Raw genomic sequence first — 17,481 nt, forward strand, 5'->3', positions numbered from 1 at the left:
TCACACCCTAATGCCACGGTTCCTGCGCCCCAACACCAAACGCTCCAGCCGCACCCTCAGGCTGTAGGGATGGTGGATGGACAGGTCAGGATGCTGACAGCTACACGGCGGCTCCCAGGTGTGTCACATATTTTTGGGCAGATATTTCATCGCTGGCTCATCAGATTCCTATTTTCTCCCTCGTGCGGCCGGCGGTGCTGCAGCCCACCTCCCCTTGCAGCCGTGCGGGCAGCCCGTGGCGCGGTGGCTGTGTGGGCGCTGAGCCCCCAGGAGGGGACACGGGGTCCCCCCGGATCGGGCCCGGCCCCGCAGCTCCGGCCGAGGGACGCCGGCCTTCCTCTGCGGCGGCAGAAGCCCGCGCTGCCGCTTCCCCGCGCCACGGGAGGCCTGTGACGGGCCCGCACGGGCCGCTCTGCCCAACACGCCGGGCCAAGGGCCTTCGGGGCCGCCAGCCCAGCCGCCCGGGGTTGGCGGTCCGCCGGCCGCCAGGGGGCGCGGGCGCGGCGGGCTGAGGCGGGAGGCGGGCCCGCGCCCCTTCCGCGCCGCCGGTTCTGACGCGCGGCGGCGGCGGCGGCCGGAAGCGAGTGGGCGGGCGGGTGGCGCGGCGATGGAGGCGCCCTCGGTGCCGGCCGCCTCGGCGGCGGGGCGCGGGCCCATCAAGGGCATCCTGAAGAAGGGCGGCGGCAAGCTCTCGGCGGACGGAGCGGCTCCTGGGGCGCGGCGGGCCAGTCCGGCCCGCGACGAGGATGAGCACGGGTGAGGGCCGTGCCGAGCCCCGCGGGCGGCGGGGCCTCCCCTGCGGCCGTCGCGTTCGTCCGAGGTCCCGGGGGACGGAGGCTGCCAGGCTACGCTGGGGGTTTCCGGGCCCCGCCGTTTGTCAGGAGCAGGCGGGCGGGGGGCGGCCCGGGGGCGCGGGCCCGCGCCGCGGAGGTGTCGGCAGCAGCTCCTGGAGGGGGGCCGGTGTTGAGAAGGGGGTGCCGGGGCTGCCGGAGCGGGGAGAGCGCGGAGCTCCTGTGGCAGCCTTGCCAGGGACGCAGCGGGGCAGCCGAAGGAGCCGGTGTGGCTCGTTGCCGTTCCCGGGACGGCAGCAGAAGCGGTACGGTCCGTAAGTGCTCGCTCTTAAAGGCAAACAGAGGTTTTACAGTCGCGGCCAGGATGGTTACAGTTTGGGAAATACACGTTGCTATGGGAGATTTATTCTCGCTTTGCTCACTGGTAGCTCATTTCTCTGTAACCAGAAGCGTCTCCCTGGGGAGAGGCCCTCTCCTGGATTGAAACATAAGTAAGATGCCTTCTTGGTTGTGCAAGGTTCGTTGTGAAGGTGTCACACTGGAGGATGTGCACTGGCCTGCCCACGTGGTTTGTGTTTTTGAACGACAAGGTAGTCTTGGTTTAATTGTAACATTCAGAGTTAGTCCAGATTTGCAAGAAGCGGTCTTTAGCCAGCCAGCAGCTGTGCTGGACCGGTGAGAATTCTCACACTTCCCGTGCTGTTAGCACCTAGTAGGTGCTGCCAGACGTTGCTCTGAGACTCCACCACATTATGATAATCAGGGTTTGACCAGAGCTCTTGTGTTTGTAACATGGCTTCTGACAGTTTTCTGTGTTTGGGACCTCACTCGGTATTGCAAGGAGAGGAATAATGATAAAATAAAATGAACGTGCAGTTATTTTTTTAGTATTACAGTAATATTCCTTTTCTCTTTGCCAAGTTAAGTCACAAATATAGTCTAATGTCAACAAGGTAAGAATGAAAAGTTTTTGGTTTGCTCTGTTGCCTGTGTGAGCTGGTCCTGCTTTCTAGGGAGAAATTATTTCAACTGAAAGAACGAGATGATGGTTTTGAAGGATCTGAATGTAAGTAGCAATATGCTACACAAATGTGATTTTTTTTTTTTTTTACTATTCTTTAGTTTTAATATAATGTAGTATAAGGTGTTTACTACCACATCAGACATAAAGTAAAACTGGCTGTCCGTAGCCTCTATTTCACTTTCTGCAGTCTCTTTTGTACCATCTTCAAGAATGATCAGAAAATTAAGAGTACAAGCTGATGAGCTCTGTATATGGTGTATTGGTTATAGTATACAGTAATTTCTTGTGAAATAGTTGAGTGGGCAGGAGTCCAGCTTCTATTTCCCGTTTACCCATGTGAGTCAATAAAATCAATTAGATGAATTCTGAAATTGCCTTGCGAGTTAATGGATATTAGAAAATTTCCTGGAAAGATCCGTACAGGATATTTAAAGCTGGTTTGTGTGCAGGTATTATTTTTGATTGGCAATGCTTCATTAAATCAGTGTTATTTCTGGCTTCAGCAAAATAATTTTATACTTAAAAGAATGATAAATAGTACAGCTGTGATTATCCTTGAAGATTAAAAATTAGTGTATAAATACAGGTACCTGTTTTCTTCATGCACCTCTATCAGCAGCCTCTCTATTTCGAACATAGAAATTCACATCTGAATACCTTTAAAAATAGCTGCAAGATGAAAGAGCTTATTGTGTCAGCTGTCATCTTTTAAAGCACCATGTTCAGTAGAGCTCTCATGTATTTGCATCATTATTAACCTTGGACTGTTGTTAGTGATGGTAAAATTATTTGGAAAACGTCCTTAATGAAAATATGATACAAGAGGGAAGCTTGTGAAATTGGGACACCACTGGAACTGCATCCTGAGAGCTGAGATCATGGTTTAATGGTAGATACGTTCTTGGCATTTTTGGTATACGGTATTTTCTGCCTTAAGGCTCCTGTAAGAGCCTTTGAGCAGGCTGATGTGATATTTTATAAAGTAACTAAGCAACTGTGTGTGTGTGCACACAAGCACTTGTGTTGGAACAGGCAAGAGAAGAGTTTACCATGGCAGGAGCAAACGAAGAGTGAGAGGTGTTCCTTTACTGCTGCAGAAAGTTCTTGCCAGTCAAGGTGTGGCGTGAAAATAAATGATTACGTACATTTAAAGATGTGAGAGAATACAAATGAACACTTCTGAGATTTTTCAAATCTGATTTTTCTGGGGAAGAATAGATTTCCTATTTCTACATCTGAAGAGCTGTCAGGAAGCATTTTCCTGATGGTCCTGAGCTCTGTCGTTAATGTTATGCTGCCCTGGCATGCCTGAGCATGCTAAATTGGAGACAATCAAGGGAGGTGTGGGTTTTTAGAGCACTTAGTCACTCTCCTACGATGGTTTTTTACACAAAAGGGTTAAATTACATGTTTGTCTGCTTGCCTCTAATGATTATTTTTTTTCCTAGCTGAATTTTAAATTGTGCTTTGGGAGGTGTTCCACAGTTGAGATTCTTAGTGTTGGAATCAGAGTTTAAAGACATAAATGCAAAAAGTTCAACCACTAAAAGCTGCCTCAGTTTTGTATTTGTAAGTTACTGAATACCAAGCTGTAGGCTGTGTAATTTTGAGAGCAGTATATGCCAGAGATTCTTCTAAGGTTGCCAATATTACTATTAGGTATTGAGTTGTGAGCCCAGGCAACAAATCTTGATGCTCTCTGGGCAAGTGCGGTGAACATGAAACAGTTTCTCCCATCTATCATATTTCCTCTTCAACTAAGTTCTGTCTATAGGGGCTGCATACCATTGTGCAACTGCTATGGCTAGTAAAAATTCTCATGTGCTCACTATGTAACCATATGATCATCTTACGTTAGTCATAGATGAGCTTTAAGCAGGTGTTTAGCTGATATTTTCCGACTCCTAAATAGACAGGTTTGAATAACTGGCATTCCTAGGCTAGAGCTTTAGCTTTGTCATCATGAAGCTCATGACTCTCCACCCTGCCAGAGTAGGCAATCTGACTCACGTGTTGTCCGCTTAGGTTGCAATCCTTGTGTTTGAACAGAATGATAAAATAGATCTGAAGCCTCAAACATGAGAGTTTGGCATTGGTTACTATATGCTACTGGGATTAAGCTCACTTAATTTGTATTTTTTTTCTGGAGTGTAAATCTGTGGCATGTAGGATTCAGCATCAGCTCCTGCATCTATTCTTTTTATCCCTTTAGTGGTTTTTTTTTCCTGTTGTATTATGCAGTGCCCTCTGTAAATGTAAGATTTAGTTTGTGCTTGGACTTTAGCTTAATCAGTTTTGTTTTATGGATTACATTCTGCTCAAGAGCTGTGGTGTTACTGAAATTGAATGTGTTTTTCAAATTTGTTATTGGAACGGTCAGTGTTTAAATGAGTAGTTAAGTTAAAGTCTTCTAGCCAACTGCCCCCTGGTTGGGTCCTGTCTGCCCCCAAAAGGAAAAGAAACCAAAACCAAATACCAAACCCACAAAGCCCTGTAACATTTACTTCCTTAAATAATAACTCACAACAGGAATATGTTACTGCATAAGGTAATACTAAGTAGTGGAATTATTTTACTATTCTAAAGTTAAATTTATTGGTTTAGTCTAAGGGAAAGACCACCTTGTATGAAGCTTGCAATAACTGTTTTGGAGAAAATGGGGAACCTGGTAGTTTCTGTTGATTAAACATTTCTGTGGCTTTTAGATCAGTGGAGGGGTGACTTCTGGCTACAAGGCAGTTGCTTTCTTTGTGGCTTATGTATTTTTTCAGTCTGGGTGGGCTTTTGTTTTGGCAAATAATGTGCATGAAATGGTACATTCTCTGATTAATCAGGGCATTTCTAAATAATGTCACATCACTGGCGCCTGTCTGTTTAAAATGTGAAACTCTTGGCTTAAAACAGAACTGATTCACTGCTGTAATTATGATGCCAATTTGGGATGACAAATATTAACAACCAGCTTGTTCAGTGCTATTTATTTTACTGCAGGAAGTTTTGTTGGTTGGTATTGTTTATGTAACAGTTTTGCTAATAGTCATAGCAGCTCACTGAACAGAGGTGAAGTGGAAGTTCCTTGGTTTTGTTGAAGTGTTGTGGGTTATAATAGGAAGAAGAATGATTTTACAGTAACTTGTAACAAGAGCAGACAGTTAATGAGACAGTGATTGAACAAGACCGATATTTTTCTGAGTATATGAATAAGAATACATCTTCGTAGATCACTGAGTTTATTTATCTGTTGTGTATTGTTATGAAAATTAAGTTGCACTGCTAATTTGTCACGACTTCACTAAGGTATGTATAGAACAGTATTTGATATCCATACTTAGAAAATGCCTTTGTGTCATAACAATATTCTTTGTGCTTAGTAGGCAGTAGAGATCAAAAGAGGTTGCAAACATTCCTTCTGTGGCCAAACAGAACTAATTGTTCTTAGAATATAAGAAAACTTAACTTTGTTTTCTGATTTCAGTAAAAAATCCCAGAAGTGGGATGAGATGAACATCATAGCTACGTACCACCCAGCAGGCAAAGATTATGGCTTGATGAAAATAGATGAGCCAAGTACTCCTTATCACAGGTAGGCTTGCTAAACTGCTGTCCTAAGTGATGCCAAGTGACGTAGTAGTTTTACAGCAAAATTGACTTTGTGGGTGATATAGTATTTACTGTAGCTGATTGCCTGACAGACTGTGCAGGCCTACTGGTTATATGCAACGTGTTCAGATTTACAAAGCTTCTAAGTAAAGGCTTATAGCTATCATGGAGAACTGTCAAAAAGGACAAAGTCACTTTTTAGAAGGTTTATGTCTAGCAGGCTTTAGGCTTTGAATGGCATAAGTCTGACTTGTATTGATTTTATTTTTTTCAGTTAACATCTGTGTATTTCAGTTAACATCTGTGTACTAGAATATAAAGTTGCCGTATCAATATTTAAATTAGATTTGGGAAGTTTTTAAAGTATTAAAGGAGTCTTTTAATAGTGTTGTAAGATTTTGACTGTTCTGTTAAGCAAATCTTAAGCAGCAAATTATTGATAAAGGCTGTTGTGTGTTGTTTTTTTTTTTTTTTGCCTTCCAAGCATGGTAGGGGAAGATGATGAGGATGCAGTGAGTGATTCAGAGTCAAACGAGCCCTTAAAAGCAGATGTGTTAAGTAAAAAGTAAGTATTGTCATAGAAAATTGATTAAATGTTAAGATAATTTTCTCTTTCCTGGAGTAGTTTTTCTTTATGGAAAGGTGTTGCTGGTTTATTTAGAAATCAAGCTTTTACTGTTGCCAAATTAGGTAGTTTTCAGTGTTTGTGTGTGCATCTGGTGTTTCAGACCTCTTTCAGGTTGATAGTACACATGACTGTGGTGAAGCTAATGAACAAAGCTGGTTGTATGAGTGTTCTGAAATTTTGTGTATTTTAAATAATGCAGAAACAGCGAGTTTTTCACTTTGTATTGCATGATTTATGTAGACTGGCAGCTGCAGCTGAAGGTAAAGGACCCAAGATTATAGCAAAGCAAGAGGAAAGCAGTGAGGAGGAGGAAGAGGATGAAGAATTAACACCTGAGGAACGAGGTAGGCATAACTTGTTTGGTTTTGAGTTTTTTCTTTCTACAAATGGTTTCAGCAGATTTTCAGTAAGAAATATTTGGGAAGAACAAGTACTGTCAGAAGAATGTTGTGATCTGGAAATGGAGATAAATGTTCTTTGAAGGGTAAGTAAAAGATTGAGCAAATATGCTGTTTGTTTCTAATCAGATCTGTTTTGTTTGGGATCTACATATAAACAGGAATTTGTTGTTAATGGCTGCCCCCTTTATATACAAGCTTAAGATGCGGGAATGCCTCTTAAGAAACCTAGACTTCTCAAATAAGAAGCTCTTCTGGTTTTGGGGTGAGGGGGTCGTTTTTAATCTGAATGTATTTCAGGTAGACTTAATGATCCAATGAATATGGCTGCAATTAAGATGCTACTAATTGCTTGCAAACATATGGGTGATATTTCTATTGATTTCAAAGCAACTGATAGGTGGATCCAGCAGGAAGTATACATTTATTATGAAGCAAATTGGATCTTCAACAGATGTTTTGTGTTGGCTTGGGCTCGAACATTTTGTGGAAACCACCAAACAATGATACTTCTAAGATTTCGGGCTTGCATTAGCTAGCTATTGCTTCTCATCTTTCCTGGCCCCAACTTTGAGCATGTAACCTTACTATTCTAAGGGAAGAAAAAAAAAAAGTGTTGGGGCTGCCAATAAACAAAGTTTACTTTAATTACAATGCGTTGCTGCTAGACCTGCTAATGTTTAATATACGGAGCAAAGTTAGGCTGCAGGCCATGGGGAAAGTGGAAAATCTTTTCCTCTACATGTGGTAAATATATCTCTCATAACCGGCCTTTGGTAGCTAGCCAGATGCAAGTCAGACATCTGCAAAAATTTGTCTTCTGTCCCACCAGTGCATCTCAATTTGTCCTTAGGTTTACTTAGAAACAAGGCGTGTGAAAGTCTGGAATTTTGTATGCTGTTACTAGATGCTTCTCTTGGTTAAGATTTGCTCTTACTTGTAGACAGGTTCTTTTAAAAGAAGGGCTTCAGCTGTTCAGTCCATTAATTACTAGCCTTTTTGTCAGACTTATTTAAAAGAACACTCCACTTGAAGAAAATAATGTTAATTCAGTGATTTCTCGGTCATATAATCAGTGGACTTGCAAGGTAGGAATAAATTTGACTTGGGAAGCAGTTCATGCCTCTCTGAAGAGAGGAAATAAGTTGTTTTATAAAGGGAAGAAATAAATATTTGCGTTTGCCCACAGAGAAAAAGAAACAGTTCGAAATGAAGAGAAAAATGCACTACAATGAAGGACGAAACATCAAACTGGCAAGACAGCTTATTGCAAAAGAACTACATGGTGAAGAAGAGGATGATGATGAGGATGAAGAGATGCATGATGCTGCAGATGTAGAAACAATGAATACAGAAGCTACTGAACATGGTGAGCTACTGATTAATCAAAAAGCATGTTTGAGTACTGGTGGCCCTTTCAACTGTTGGGAAATTAGTACACTCAAGTATGAGTAATGCTCAGTGTGCACCTACTGCATGCTGTCTTGATAGGTAGCATGGTACCAAACCAACCGGTATTGCTAAATAGCATGTAGGCCTTTGTTTGTTGTGACAGCAGAAAAGCAAACACCTCTGCTTTGTACTGTTTCCCCCGCATAACTGATTCTTGGTAGTGAAGTTGCCATCATCCTTTCTAAGGGAAGAGTTGTCTTTGTGCAAAGCACTTAAAGCTGTGGCCATGCAGGAGAGCCTGAACTGATGTTGTGGTTCAGCTCCTGTTTTGCTCCCAAACCATCCTGTAGCCAGCAAAGGGGAACTAGCATGAATGCATTCTCCCTGCTGAGAGAAATGTATCTAACTTCCCACGTAAGAACTTCTGCCTGTCTTACTGTAAAAAACTGCTGTTAGGACTTCAGTATGCACTTGTCCTTAAACAGTAATATTCATTTCTGTAGCGTGGGATAAGACCCTCAGCTCTGCTTTCAGTGCAGCTACTGGAAGAAAGCCTGGGACTTTTAGCTGGGAGCTGTTCCTGGAACCTGCTTCAGGGCTGTCTCTTGAAACTCATAAGACTATAAAGGCTGACACCTTCTCTTTCATCTTTAAGCTTCTCTATGGGTGAAAAGGGTAGACTATATAATAAGTCTTTGATTTTTGTGGTGGTCTTCTGGTGAATAATTAGAGCTGTTCACTGCCCATCTCTGTGTGTAACAGCACTTCAAACAAGTTTTTGGCAATAGAAAAAACTGACATCTGTTGCTCATGAGACTAGTGGCAATGAAGTCTGTAAGCCTCATTCATCCATTGCTTGGCAAAGCTATGAGACATACAGTCTGCAGACTTGGGAAGATGCTGCATGGGTTTAACTTGATTCACATTTGCTCTTCACAGCCATGTGAACTAGGAACTCTTCTAAAATGAGTTAAAATTCCACGCAATAAAAAGGTGATTTGCAAAGTTACATGTTTTTAAGTTCTGTGGATTGCACGTTTTAGTCCCATTATTTATTACAGGAGCACTAATACCTTTATAATGGCTCCGAAAGGGTCATTTGGTACATGTCTGAGACCCGTTAATGGACCGACTTCATAACTTAACATATGCCGTATAATGGCTATTTACTAGAACTTCACTCTCCAGGGGAAAGGAGGGCTCCAATAGGCAACCTTATGACCTTTCTCCATGGCTTGAAGCTGCCATCTGTCTGCACTTTGCTGTAAAACAGAGGCAACTCCGCTCCCCAGCTGCATTCGCCAGTGGAAAGAAGGCACACCTTTGCAGCATTTTTCAGTCTCTATTGTTGAAGTCCATTCCACCTTGCCTCATAACCAGCTTCAGAGCCACAACTGGTAATTATCAATTTTAGACTGCTCATGGCCAATGGATTACATAAATGTAACTGTTTGCCTGTTTATCAACCCATTAACTAACTGGTTCAACTCCACACTGTGGCATATAGAAATAATTTCCATTAACTTGATGTGATACTCAATTCTTCATTTCTGTTTTGTATCATTCTGCTTAAACCATAGTGTTTCGTTATCTCCTAATCTGTGTCAACTGTCATAGCTTTTGGTCTCTGTACTTAACCAATTCTTCTGAGGTTAAGTACTGGTCTCACTTCTGTAGCAGCTGGTGAATGGAATGCCCTCAGACCAATCACATGTGATTATTTGTGGCAGGGTTGGTCTAAGGATGATGGAATATGGACAAAAATTAATAAACCTGTCTTCTGCCACTGCCTGTGTTTTAAGAGATTCCTGCATTGAGATGATGCAGCAACATAGCTGTGTTAGTAATGCCAAAGTTTTACTGAAATAAAGAGATACCATCTCAAAAAAGTTATTACTTTTCTGAGAGCACAGAAGAATCTTATTCATAACTATTAATTAAATGGATGTTAGAGCTACAGAATGTTTCTCCAATAGCTGGTTTTAATACTTGCTACCTGGATTTTTTGCTAGTCTGTGCTTTTGGTCATGCTGTGGTTTTGGTCACATTAAGGAGCTGAGTATTTAAAACAGTGTTTCAGTTTGGTTGTTTCCTTCACGGAAGTGCATCAAAGTGCTATGGATTTTCTTGTACCTGAGATTTCCCTGTTAGGACTAAGCATGTGGAAAGACTATTCATCTGGATAGCTTTCGAAGAGCTCTTCAACTTCAAATCATTGTATTTTAAAGTGCTTTCTTGTAGAGCAGAGAAGGAGCGTTTTCTTTGCTTGGTGTATTGGGTGATGTAGCTGATTTTTGTGATGGCTTATTTTGGCTTCACAGTTGAACTGTCTAACAGCTCTAATACTTGCTTTGAACTGCAAAGGAAATGTCTTTTTCTGCATGTTGTATTGAGCTACTTATTGACAATTTCTTCCATTCAACTTCAGCTCTTCTGAAGTTATGGAGATCCTCTGGTGATGTGGGTACTACTCACCTCTGTTATGTCTGAGACTGTCAATCTATGTAAGGGAGAGCTGACATGCAGTGTCATTTTATTCCAGTGGAATAATATGACTTCTATAGTACTGATGATCATTCCAGGTAAGGATGTGACATAAGAGGCATTTCTTAGTGGTCTGCTGTGACTCTAGGGCTCCACTGGGTCCTGGGTTGTTTTTCAGGCAATTTGAGACCCTCTTCTCACTTGGCATTATTTTTTGTCCATTAAGATGCCTTAAAAATTTTGTGCTTCTGTTATCCAGTGTTCTTTCTACCCTTTGATCCTGTCCATTTTGTATTTGAGTAAAATTAATAGTACTCTCTTAATCTCTACACTCCCCTTTTGAAGAAGGGGCTAAAGACTTAGGTTTTTAAGAAGGCTTCTGTCAGATACCACCAGATCCGCTAACGTAAGTTGCGCTTCTTGGTTACAGACTGAGATTTCTTGCTGATTGAAGTGAAGATGGCCAGTCCAGTCAGTAATGGTGAGAACTGTTTGTATATTTTTGCCCGTCTCTGTTGTGGGCTATCAAGCATTTTAAATGGATGAGTCATTCCTTTCTTGCCTCGAGTAGCTGTACCTTATCCCATGCATGTGGATTCTAGCAGCCAATCTTTTTGGTGGAAAAGAGAGTTAAAATTGTAGCAGACCGCACTGGGATTCAGCATTTCAGCCTCACTGGAATTTCTCTGGCTACTCCCTATTTATGACTCCACAAACAACGTAAAAAGACTTTGCCAGCGAAAGGGACCTTTGTTCCTCTTCAAAAATATTTTTCCTGTAGAAATTCTCTTTAAAATCACTGACGGAAAGATTTCTGATATAGGTGAATTCAAGCATGATTTCAGTGCAGACCTGTCTTCTGTTACACAAAGGCGTAAGATACAAGGGTGTGATCTATAGCAGTTAAATTGACAAGCAGTAAAGCTATTGTTCTTTCTCTCTGGCTCATTTAGCATTCATTGCTATGATAACCCTGCTCAGATACTGCTTATCAGTTTAGCTGTCAGCTGACTGGGTGTGCCCTCTTGGCCCTTGGTAGATACAGAATACATTGTGTTTTAACCATGGTGAGCATCACCCTAAAGATGAGTAAGGAGAAGGCTGGGAGCATACACAAATTGGTTCTGCTTGTTAGCTATACTATTTGCTTGTTAAACTGCCCTTGTTACAAAGTCTTAACTCATGCCAGAGCCTACCTGGCCTTTATTAAAGATTATAGTAATCTTGACGCGGTTTTATTTTATCTTTGCTTTATGTCACTAAACTTTCAGGTGCATGTATCCATACTATATAGTGGGCTTATTCATATGAAAAGCACTAATGACAAGGAGCTTTCTCTGATTTCTTGCTGTTAAACGTGAGTTTAAAACATGAGTGCTAAACATGTTGAAGTGTCTTGGCTGGAAATGAAATTTGACCTGAAAAGTACTATGCTTGCTTGTGTTTCAGGAACTTCATATGTTAGTTCTGCAAATTGATCTCTCTTAACTGCTCGGTTAAATCCTCCCAATTCCAGAGGTGGACAGTATTCCTGCTTGGTATGCTGAACAGTGGTGTTAGCTGTTCCTTCAAAACATGAGGGTGAATTAACTATTTTAGAAGCTTTTGCATTCTCAAACTAAAGGCTTGTACATTGCTGAGATGGGTTCGCAAGCATTGCCTTTGGAGAAGCGAAGATGGTTTCGGGAGGATATTTATGTTTTGAAAATACTTGGTGAGTGTGAAGCATTATCTGTTTTCTGTAATCTTTCTTATGCAGCACATGCTACTCGTGACCACCTGGAAGGTAGAACACACAGCATAGAAGAAATCTGTCCAGAACTGTAACTGCTTGTCAGACACAAATATAAACATCACTTTATAATTTTTGCAATTAAGGCTCTTAAATATTGAGAAGCATATCAGTTACAATGTTGTATTGCCAAGAATGTTAATTTTAGATTTGTCTGTTAGACAGAAAAAACTGTCTAATTGATTTATTCTTGTGCCTAGTATTTCATGGAGAATACCGCTTCATAATCTGTTCAACCAGAATGGCATTCCCTGTATATGTAATGCTGATTATCTTGCGTAATGTACTGTTACTCTTCACGCTTCAAAACAGACAGCATCTTTTGGGTTTCACTATTTATTTGACAGTGTTCTAGGTGTGGTATCTCCTATGGAAAGGTTTGGGATTCAAAAGCCAAATGGTACAGCATATATCAGATTGACATGCAAGATATTTATCAGATGTGTTAAGCAGTTTAAAAAGGGATTATTTAAGTCTTATAACTTTTTTTGTAAAGTGTTGACCTGTTAATCTATATTTCAGTACGTTATTACCTGTACTTTCCAAGTCTTTAGAAAAAGAGCTGTATTATTTTTTAAGAGTGGTGTATGGAATCAGTTGTTAGTTTCTGACTAGGCAGTACTAACATCTGGTGGAGGGAATGTTTTTACACTGGAAATGTGCTAACTTGAACATTGGAACTTCGCATTTAGCTGTTGTTATCTCTTCCATCGGGACTGGATGTTTTGTGGAGCTCTCTTTTGGCTTATAATGAGAATATGGAAGTTCCCTCCAACTTTTCTCTTAAAATCACATCCTCTGTCGCTCTTCTGGCTCTTGTTTCAAACTTTTGGTCCTTTGCAGTTGCATGAAGAGTGCTTGTGCTAGTAGCACCTGAGGAAAGACACCCAACCGTGAGCAAATCCACATCAGGACTCTGAAGATGAGCTGAGTTTAGGGTCTGGCTGTCCTTTATGTAAGGATAACTGCTGATGATCTCCTACTCATTCGGGGTTGGCAACCTGCATACTGAAAACCACTGGTCTAAATCTTCCTGTATCCATTGCAACTTACAGCAACTGCTTTCGTAAAATGAAGGCTGTTTGGAATAATAGAAGGGAAACTGCCTAATTCAGGTACTTGTTTACAGTGTGGTTGTGTAGCCCCTGTAAAGAGGGATTCTGAATCTCCAAATTGCTGTCAATGCCTTCCCAACTCAGTGGAATTTGACTGGTGAATGTTCCAGTATTCAGAGCAGTTCATGGGTTTTATTACAAAAATGAAGTATACACTTAAGCTTTAGCTTGGTTATGGAATACAGTGTATATCTTAATTTTGATCTGAATTTGATATGTTGCAAAAATCCATATAATTATATGGATCTATTTTAAAATGTCTTTTTGTCCACTGTATATGTGAAGTTTGAATAAAGGAATGAAAGTTATTTTACAGTTATATGCATTCTCAAGTGTGAGCTTTCATGAAATCCCAGAGAGACTGAGAGTGAATAAGGCAATAGAATGCTGTCCTTTGAAAGATTAATACAAGAATAATTAATTAGATTGGATGCATTGCTGAAGATACCTGTGAGTTGTGCTAACCAGGTGTTGTAGTGTGCCTTTTCCAACTATCTCCTTGCCTTAGTAGGTAACAGGTTTGCCAGTTGTGGGATATTTAGTCTTCTAAGGGCCTGAATCAGGATTAATAGCATCTTTTCACAAGGAAGCATTGACCTCTTGATTCAGTCCAGTGTGGTGATGCTAATTTTTCAGTATGGAGAATGCTGTTTCTTCTTGTATCAAACACAGCCACTTGTATAGAATAAACAGGGGCAAAGAATAAGCATGTGGATACTTCTGACTCGTAAGGTCACTTACTGGAGCTTTAAATTTGGCTCCCAAGGATAAGATTTCAGAACTTAGTTTGCACCCTTTATATACAGCTTCCAGTGTTCAGACTGTTGGAATGTCTGCACCAGCCTGTATTTCAAACCAAGCAGCTGATGGCCTGGTCTGCCCCAGTTAGGGCAGTGAAGTCCTACTGAGAGAGCGGCAGCACTCCACAGCCTGTGATGCTGTCAAACAGGATACTTGTACTTTGTGGTAAGTACAAGTGGTCAGAATCCATCAGAAGCAGCTCTTAGATGAGGTAATGTCCTGCCTTCCTTCCCCCAACACTTTCTATGTCCAAGACATCATTTTCATTTTGGTGCTCAGTAGGGGTACATTGTACCCTACTATGCCTACAAAGCATTTGGTTTAACAAACAAGAAAAACTTTGCTGACTTCCAGTGAAGACCTTTTATGTAATGGCTTCCAAAATCCTCAATGAAATAGGTACGTAGCTTTGAGGGAGGTACAGTATACATAAACGGATGAAGATGGGTTTTTAAATGAGCCTCAGAATATATAGTAGGTCTCTTTTATCAGTCAGATGATTTTGAGTTATCTGGGTGATTCTCCCTGCTTCCATGCCACCAAGCCCCCACTTTTGGTTAGATGCCATTTTGGAACTTGAACTGGTTTTAGTTATGGGTTTTATTAAAGGCTTTGTTTTCTTAATTTTCTTCAGCGCTAGCAAAAATTCTGTTTGTGCTTCATCTTGCTTACCTAGAGTGCAACCTGGTGTACCTGATGCTGCTTTTAACTGAAAGGCTGGTCTACTTGATTTTTTTCCAGGTTTACACCTACATGCATTTTAAAAGCTAAAATAGGCAAGCTTACTTTGCAGTTAACTACAGATACTCCATATAGCTTTTTTTACAAAGGGATGTCTGATTTCCTTCTGGAAATATCAATTATAGTTCTGTGCTGGATGGAGACAAGAAAATAAATGCCTTTTTCTCTTTTTACATTTGACGGGGACTTGGTTTGCATGCATGTTTTAATCCTGAGGTATATATGGTAAAGGCTTATTCACACAGTAAGGAGTGGTGTAAGGAGGAAACAAAAGACATACAGCCTCCCTAATCCAGACATTGAGCTCCACAGCATCGCAATTGTGAAGCTTCTTGCACAGGTTTAATTCCTCGAGCTGCGTCTTGTCTAGAAAAGTATTTTTCAATATGCTTCCACTAGGAAGATCACTTGCAAATAAGAGCCTTAACTCCATCTTTAAAGCTTTTTTTCTGTCCTTAGTGTGAGAGAAACATTGAGTTGTACACAGTTCATGGAAACCACAAATATTTTTTTCAACAGCTCGCTCTCTGATGTTAAACATGTATATCTTATCAGAACTATTTTTCTGTAACATATTTTTTGTGGTGTTTATTATGATACCACCTCACAAATGTAATTATTCTGTTTGAAATCAGTGTTAAGCGTCACAACACAAATAAAACCATTGTTTTCATTACATTATGGCACTAACACTAGATGTATTGGTTTGACTTCTTGGAGCTCTTCAGAAGAAACAAGCAACAACTGTAGAATTTGTAGATGTGTTCATAGATACTTTAACAAATATTGCCATTTTCTCATCACTGCAAACGAGAAAGTACTCTTTAGTGTGACATTGAAATATATCAGTTTGTACACATTTTCAGATTTTGTGGTTTCTTGGCTGCCTAAACGTGAGGGTAGATCTGGGAACCTGAATCATGAATTTAAGACAGCAGCACCAAGAAAAGGTTTTCAAGGCAATTTGCTTTGTGTGTGTAGGATTAAAGCAAGACTGGTCTGTCTTTGAGTAATCACTCAGTAGCATTAAATAATGGAGAGGGACTAACACCAACTACTCCTTAGGAAGTAAAACTTTTTTTTTTTTTTTTAATACAAAGCCAGGCTGTCTTTTCAATTGCACGCTTTAGTTGAAAAGTGGATTTCCTAATATAACTGCAGCCTAAGTGATACAAAAATTTCTTAACTTCCTGCTTTTTCTAATGTGGGTGTGACAGTTGCACTGGACTCCTTAACCAAAGTAGTGATATTTTGATTAGTTTTGGTGAGGGGACAGCTCAAAAAAATATACAATCATTGCATCTGTGTAACTCATCATTTGGATTTGACATTTCATCTAGCTTTTTTTTTTTTTTTTTAAAAAAAAAAAAAGCAACCCAGCCTAAAACCCTAAACCACAACTGACTGAACCATAAAGCTTCCCTTTGCTTTTGTGATAAGGACGCCTTAACTGAAGGAGGGACAGTAAAGGTACAGTAGGCATTCAACTTCTTAGAAAGGAAAGAAGTCTTATGTTCCCCTCAGTCCTTCCCTGTTGACTGTTTCTCCTTGCGAGACCATGAGGAAGTCAGGAGAGAGAAGGGGTAGGATAAATAAGAAGGGAAACGGATAAAAAAATAGAGGAAGCTTGGTGTAGGTTATGGGGCGCTGGAGGGATGGCGGGTGTGAAGACTGCAGGGGCACGGTGAGCAGGCTTACTGAGAGCAGGTATGGCAGTTCCTCAAACTCCTGGAGGAGTCGGGAGTGAATGTCAACTCATGACAGCTTCCCAGCACGGCATCCCTGTAGTGGCAGGATGGAGCCTGTGATGTGGTGTGACATTGCTTCATCTTTGCCAGGTTTAACTGGAAGAGAATAACAGTAACTTGTACTCTGTCACTGCCTTTGAGAATGAGTGTGGGTGGCTGGTGCTCCTTTACCATTTTTACGTCTGGGAACACCACGCAGCATGCAACTTGCTAAAGCTCTTTTTTTTCCTGTTACGGGATCAGAAATCTACAATGCTCTGCAGCCCTTCACTACAAAGTGGGAGAGTCAACACGGTTCTTTTCGCTCTGTTACACTGCCCTTCTGCAGTCTGAAAAGCCTGACAGCGTTCTCCAGCAAGCGTACCATGCCAAACCCAAGCGTGCTCAGCTGATTTTCTTCGCACAGCAAACCCCTGCTGTTTGCGTTTCTCCTTCGAAGACAGCTTTGACTCTCCCGCAGGTAACACAAATCTTTCCAAGATCTATGAACTGACGGTGGCTGAAGAGCATCCGGAGCTGTAACCTCTTCGCGGTGGCTCATAACCTGCCGCTGCACCTCGGCGGGCCCGGCCCCGGGCGGGAGCCTGTGACACCGCCCTCAGCGGCGGGCCCGTCTCCTGCGGCCCGGCCCGGCCCAGCCGGCCTCCTCCGGGCCTTCCCGCGCGCCTCACTCCCGAGGCAGGCGGTCCCCTGCCTAATTAATGGCTTTAATTGTAAAAAATCAAACGGTTACAAAAGGCCAGCGGGGCAGGGCCCGCCGGGCGCCTCACTAGCCCGCTCACCCCGGGGCGGCCGCCGCGTCCCGCCCTCTGGGAACGTCATCGCCCCGAGCGACGGGAGGGCCAGCCTATCGCAGCGCTGGAGCCGCCCCCTCGGTGTTTATGAGCTCTGGGATTGGTCTTCCGGGTAGCCGTGGCAATGGAGCGTGCCAATTGGTGTGAGGCCAAGAGCTGTTTATCCATTGGCT

General features: G+C 41.9%; 1 protein-coding gene and 1 long non-coding RNA gene across 7 annotated transcripts; one reads left to right on the forward strand and one right to left on the reverse strand.

The window, feature by feature from the left end:
• The first annotated feature begins 567 nt into the window (after positions 1–567).
• Positions 568–13,543, forward strand: PPP1R2 (protein phosphatase 1 regulatory inhibitor subunit 2). Of its 6 annotated transcripts, none has more exons than XR_008734433.1 (8): positions 568–756; positions 5,291–5,398; positions 5,900–5,980; positions 6,284–6,387; positions 7,631–7,810; positions 9,022–9,230; positions 10,748–10,798; positions 11,767–13,543. XR_008734433.1 is itself a non-coding variant. In XM_055723534.1 (7 exons), exons 1-6 carry the CDS (start codon positions 608–610, stop codon positions 10,750–10,752), a joined length of 627 nt encoding a protein of 208 aa, XP_055579509.1. In that variant the 5' UTR covers positions 568–607; the 3' UTR covers positions 10,753–10,798; positions 11,767–13,543. The 6 variants fall into 6 exon arrangements, 3 of the variants coding, with proteins under 3 accessions (XP_055579509.1, XP_055579508.1, XP_055579507.1); XR_008734432.1 differs by having other exon boundaries at positions 12,077–13,543; XR_008734431.1 differs by having other exon boundaries at positions 10,748–13,543.
• LOC114017107 (uncharacterized) lies at positions 13,072–17,308 on the reverse strand. Its single transcript, XR_003561976.2, has 2 exons — positions 16,879–17,308; positions 13,072–16,610 (listed from the first exon to the last, which is right to left on the reverse strand). It is a non-coding gene; the product is annotated as an uncharacterized LOC114017107 (long non-coding RNA).
• Positions 17,309–17,481: the final 173 nt, after the last annotated feature.

The sequence above is a fragment of the Falco cherrug genome, chromosome 11, assembly GCF_023634085.1.
Source record: "Falco cherrug isolate bFalChe1 chromosome 11, bFalChe1.pri, whole genome shotgun sequence".
Classification (NCBI taxonomy): domain Eukaryota; kingdom Metazoa; phylum Chordata; class Aves; order Falconiformes; family Falconidae; genus Falco; species Falco cherrug.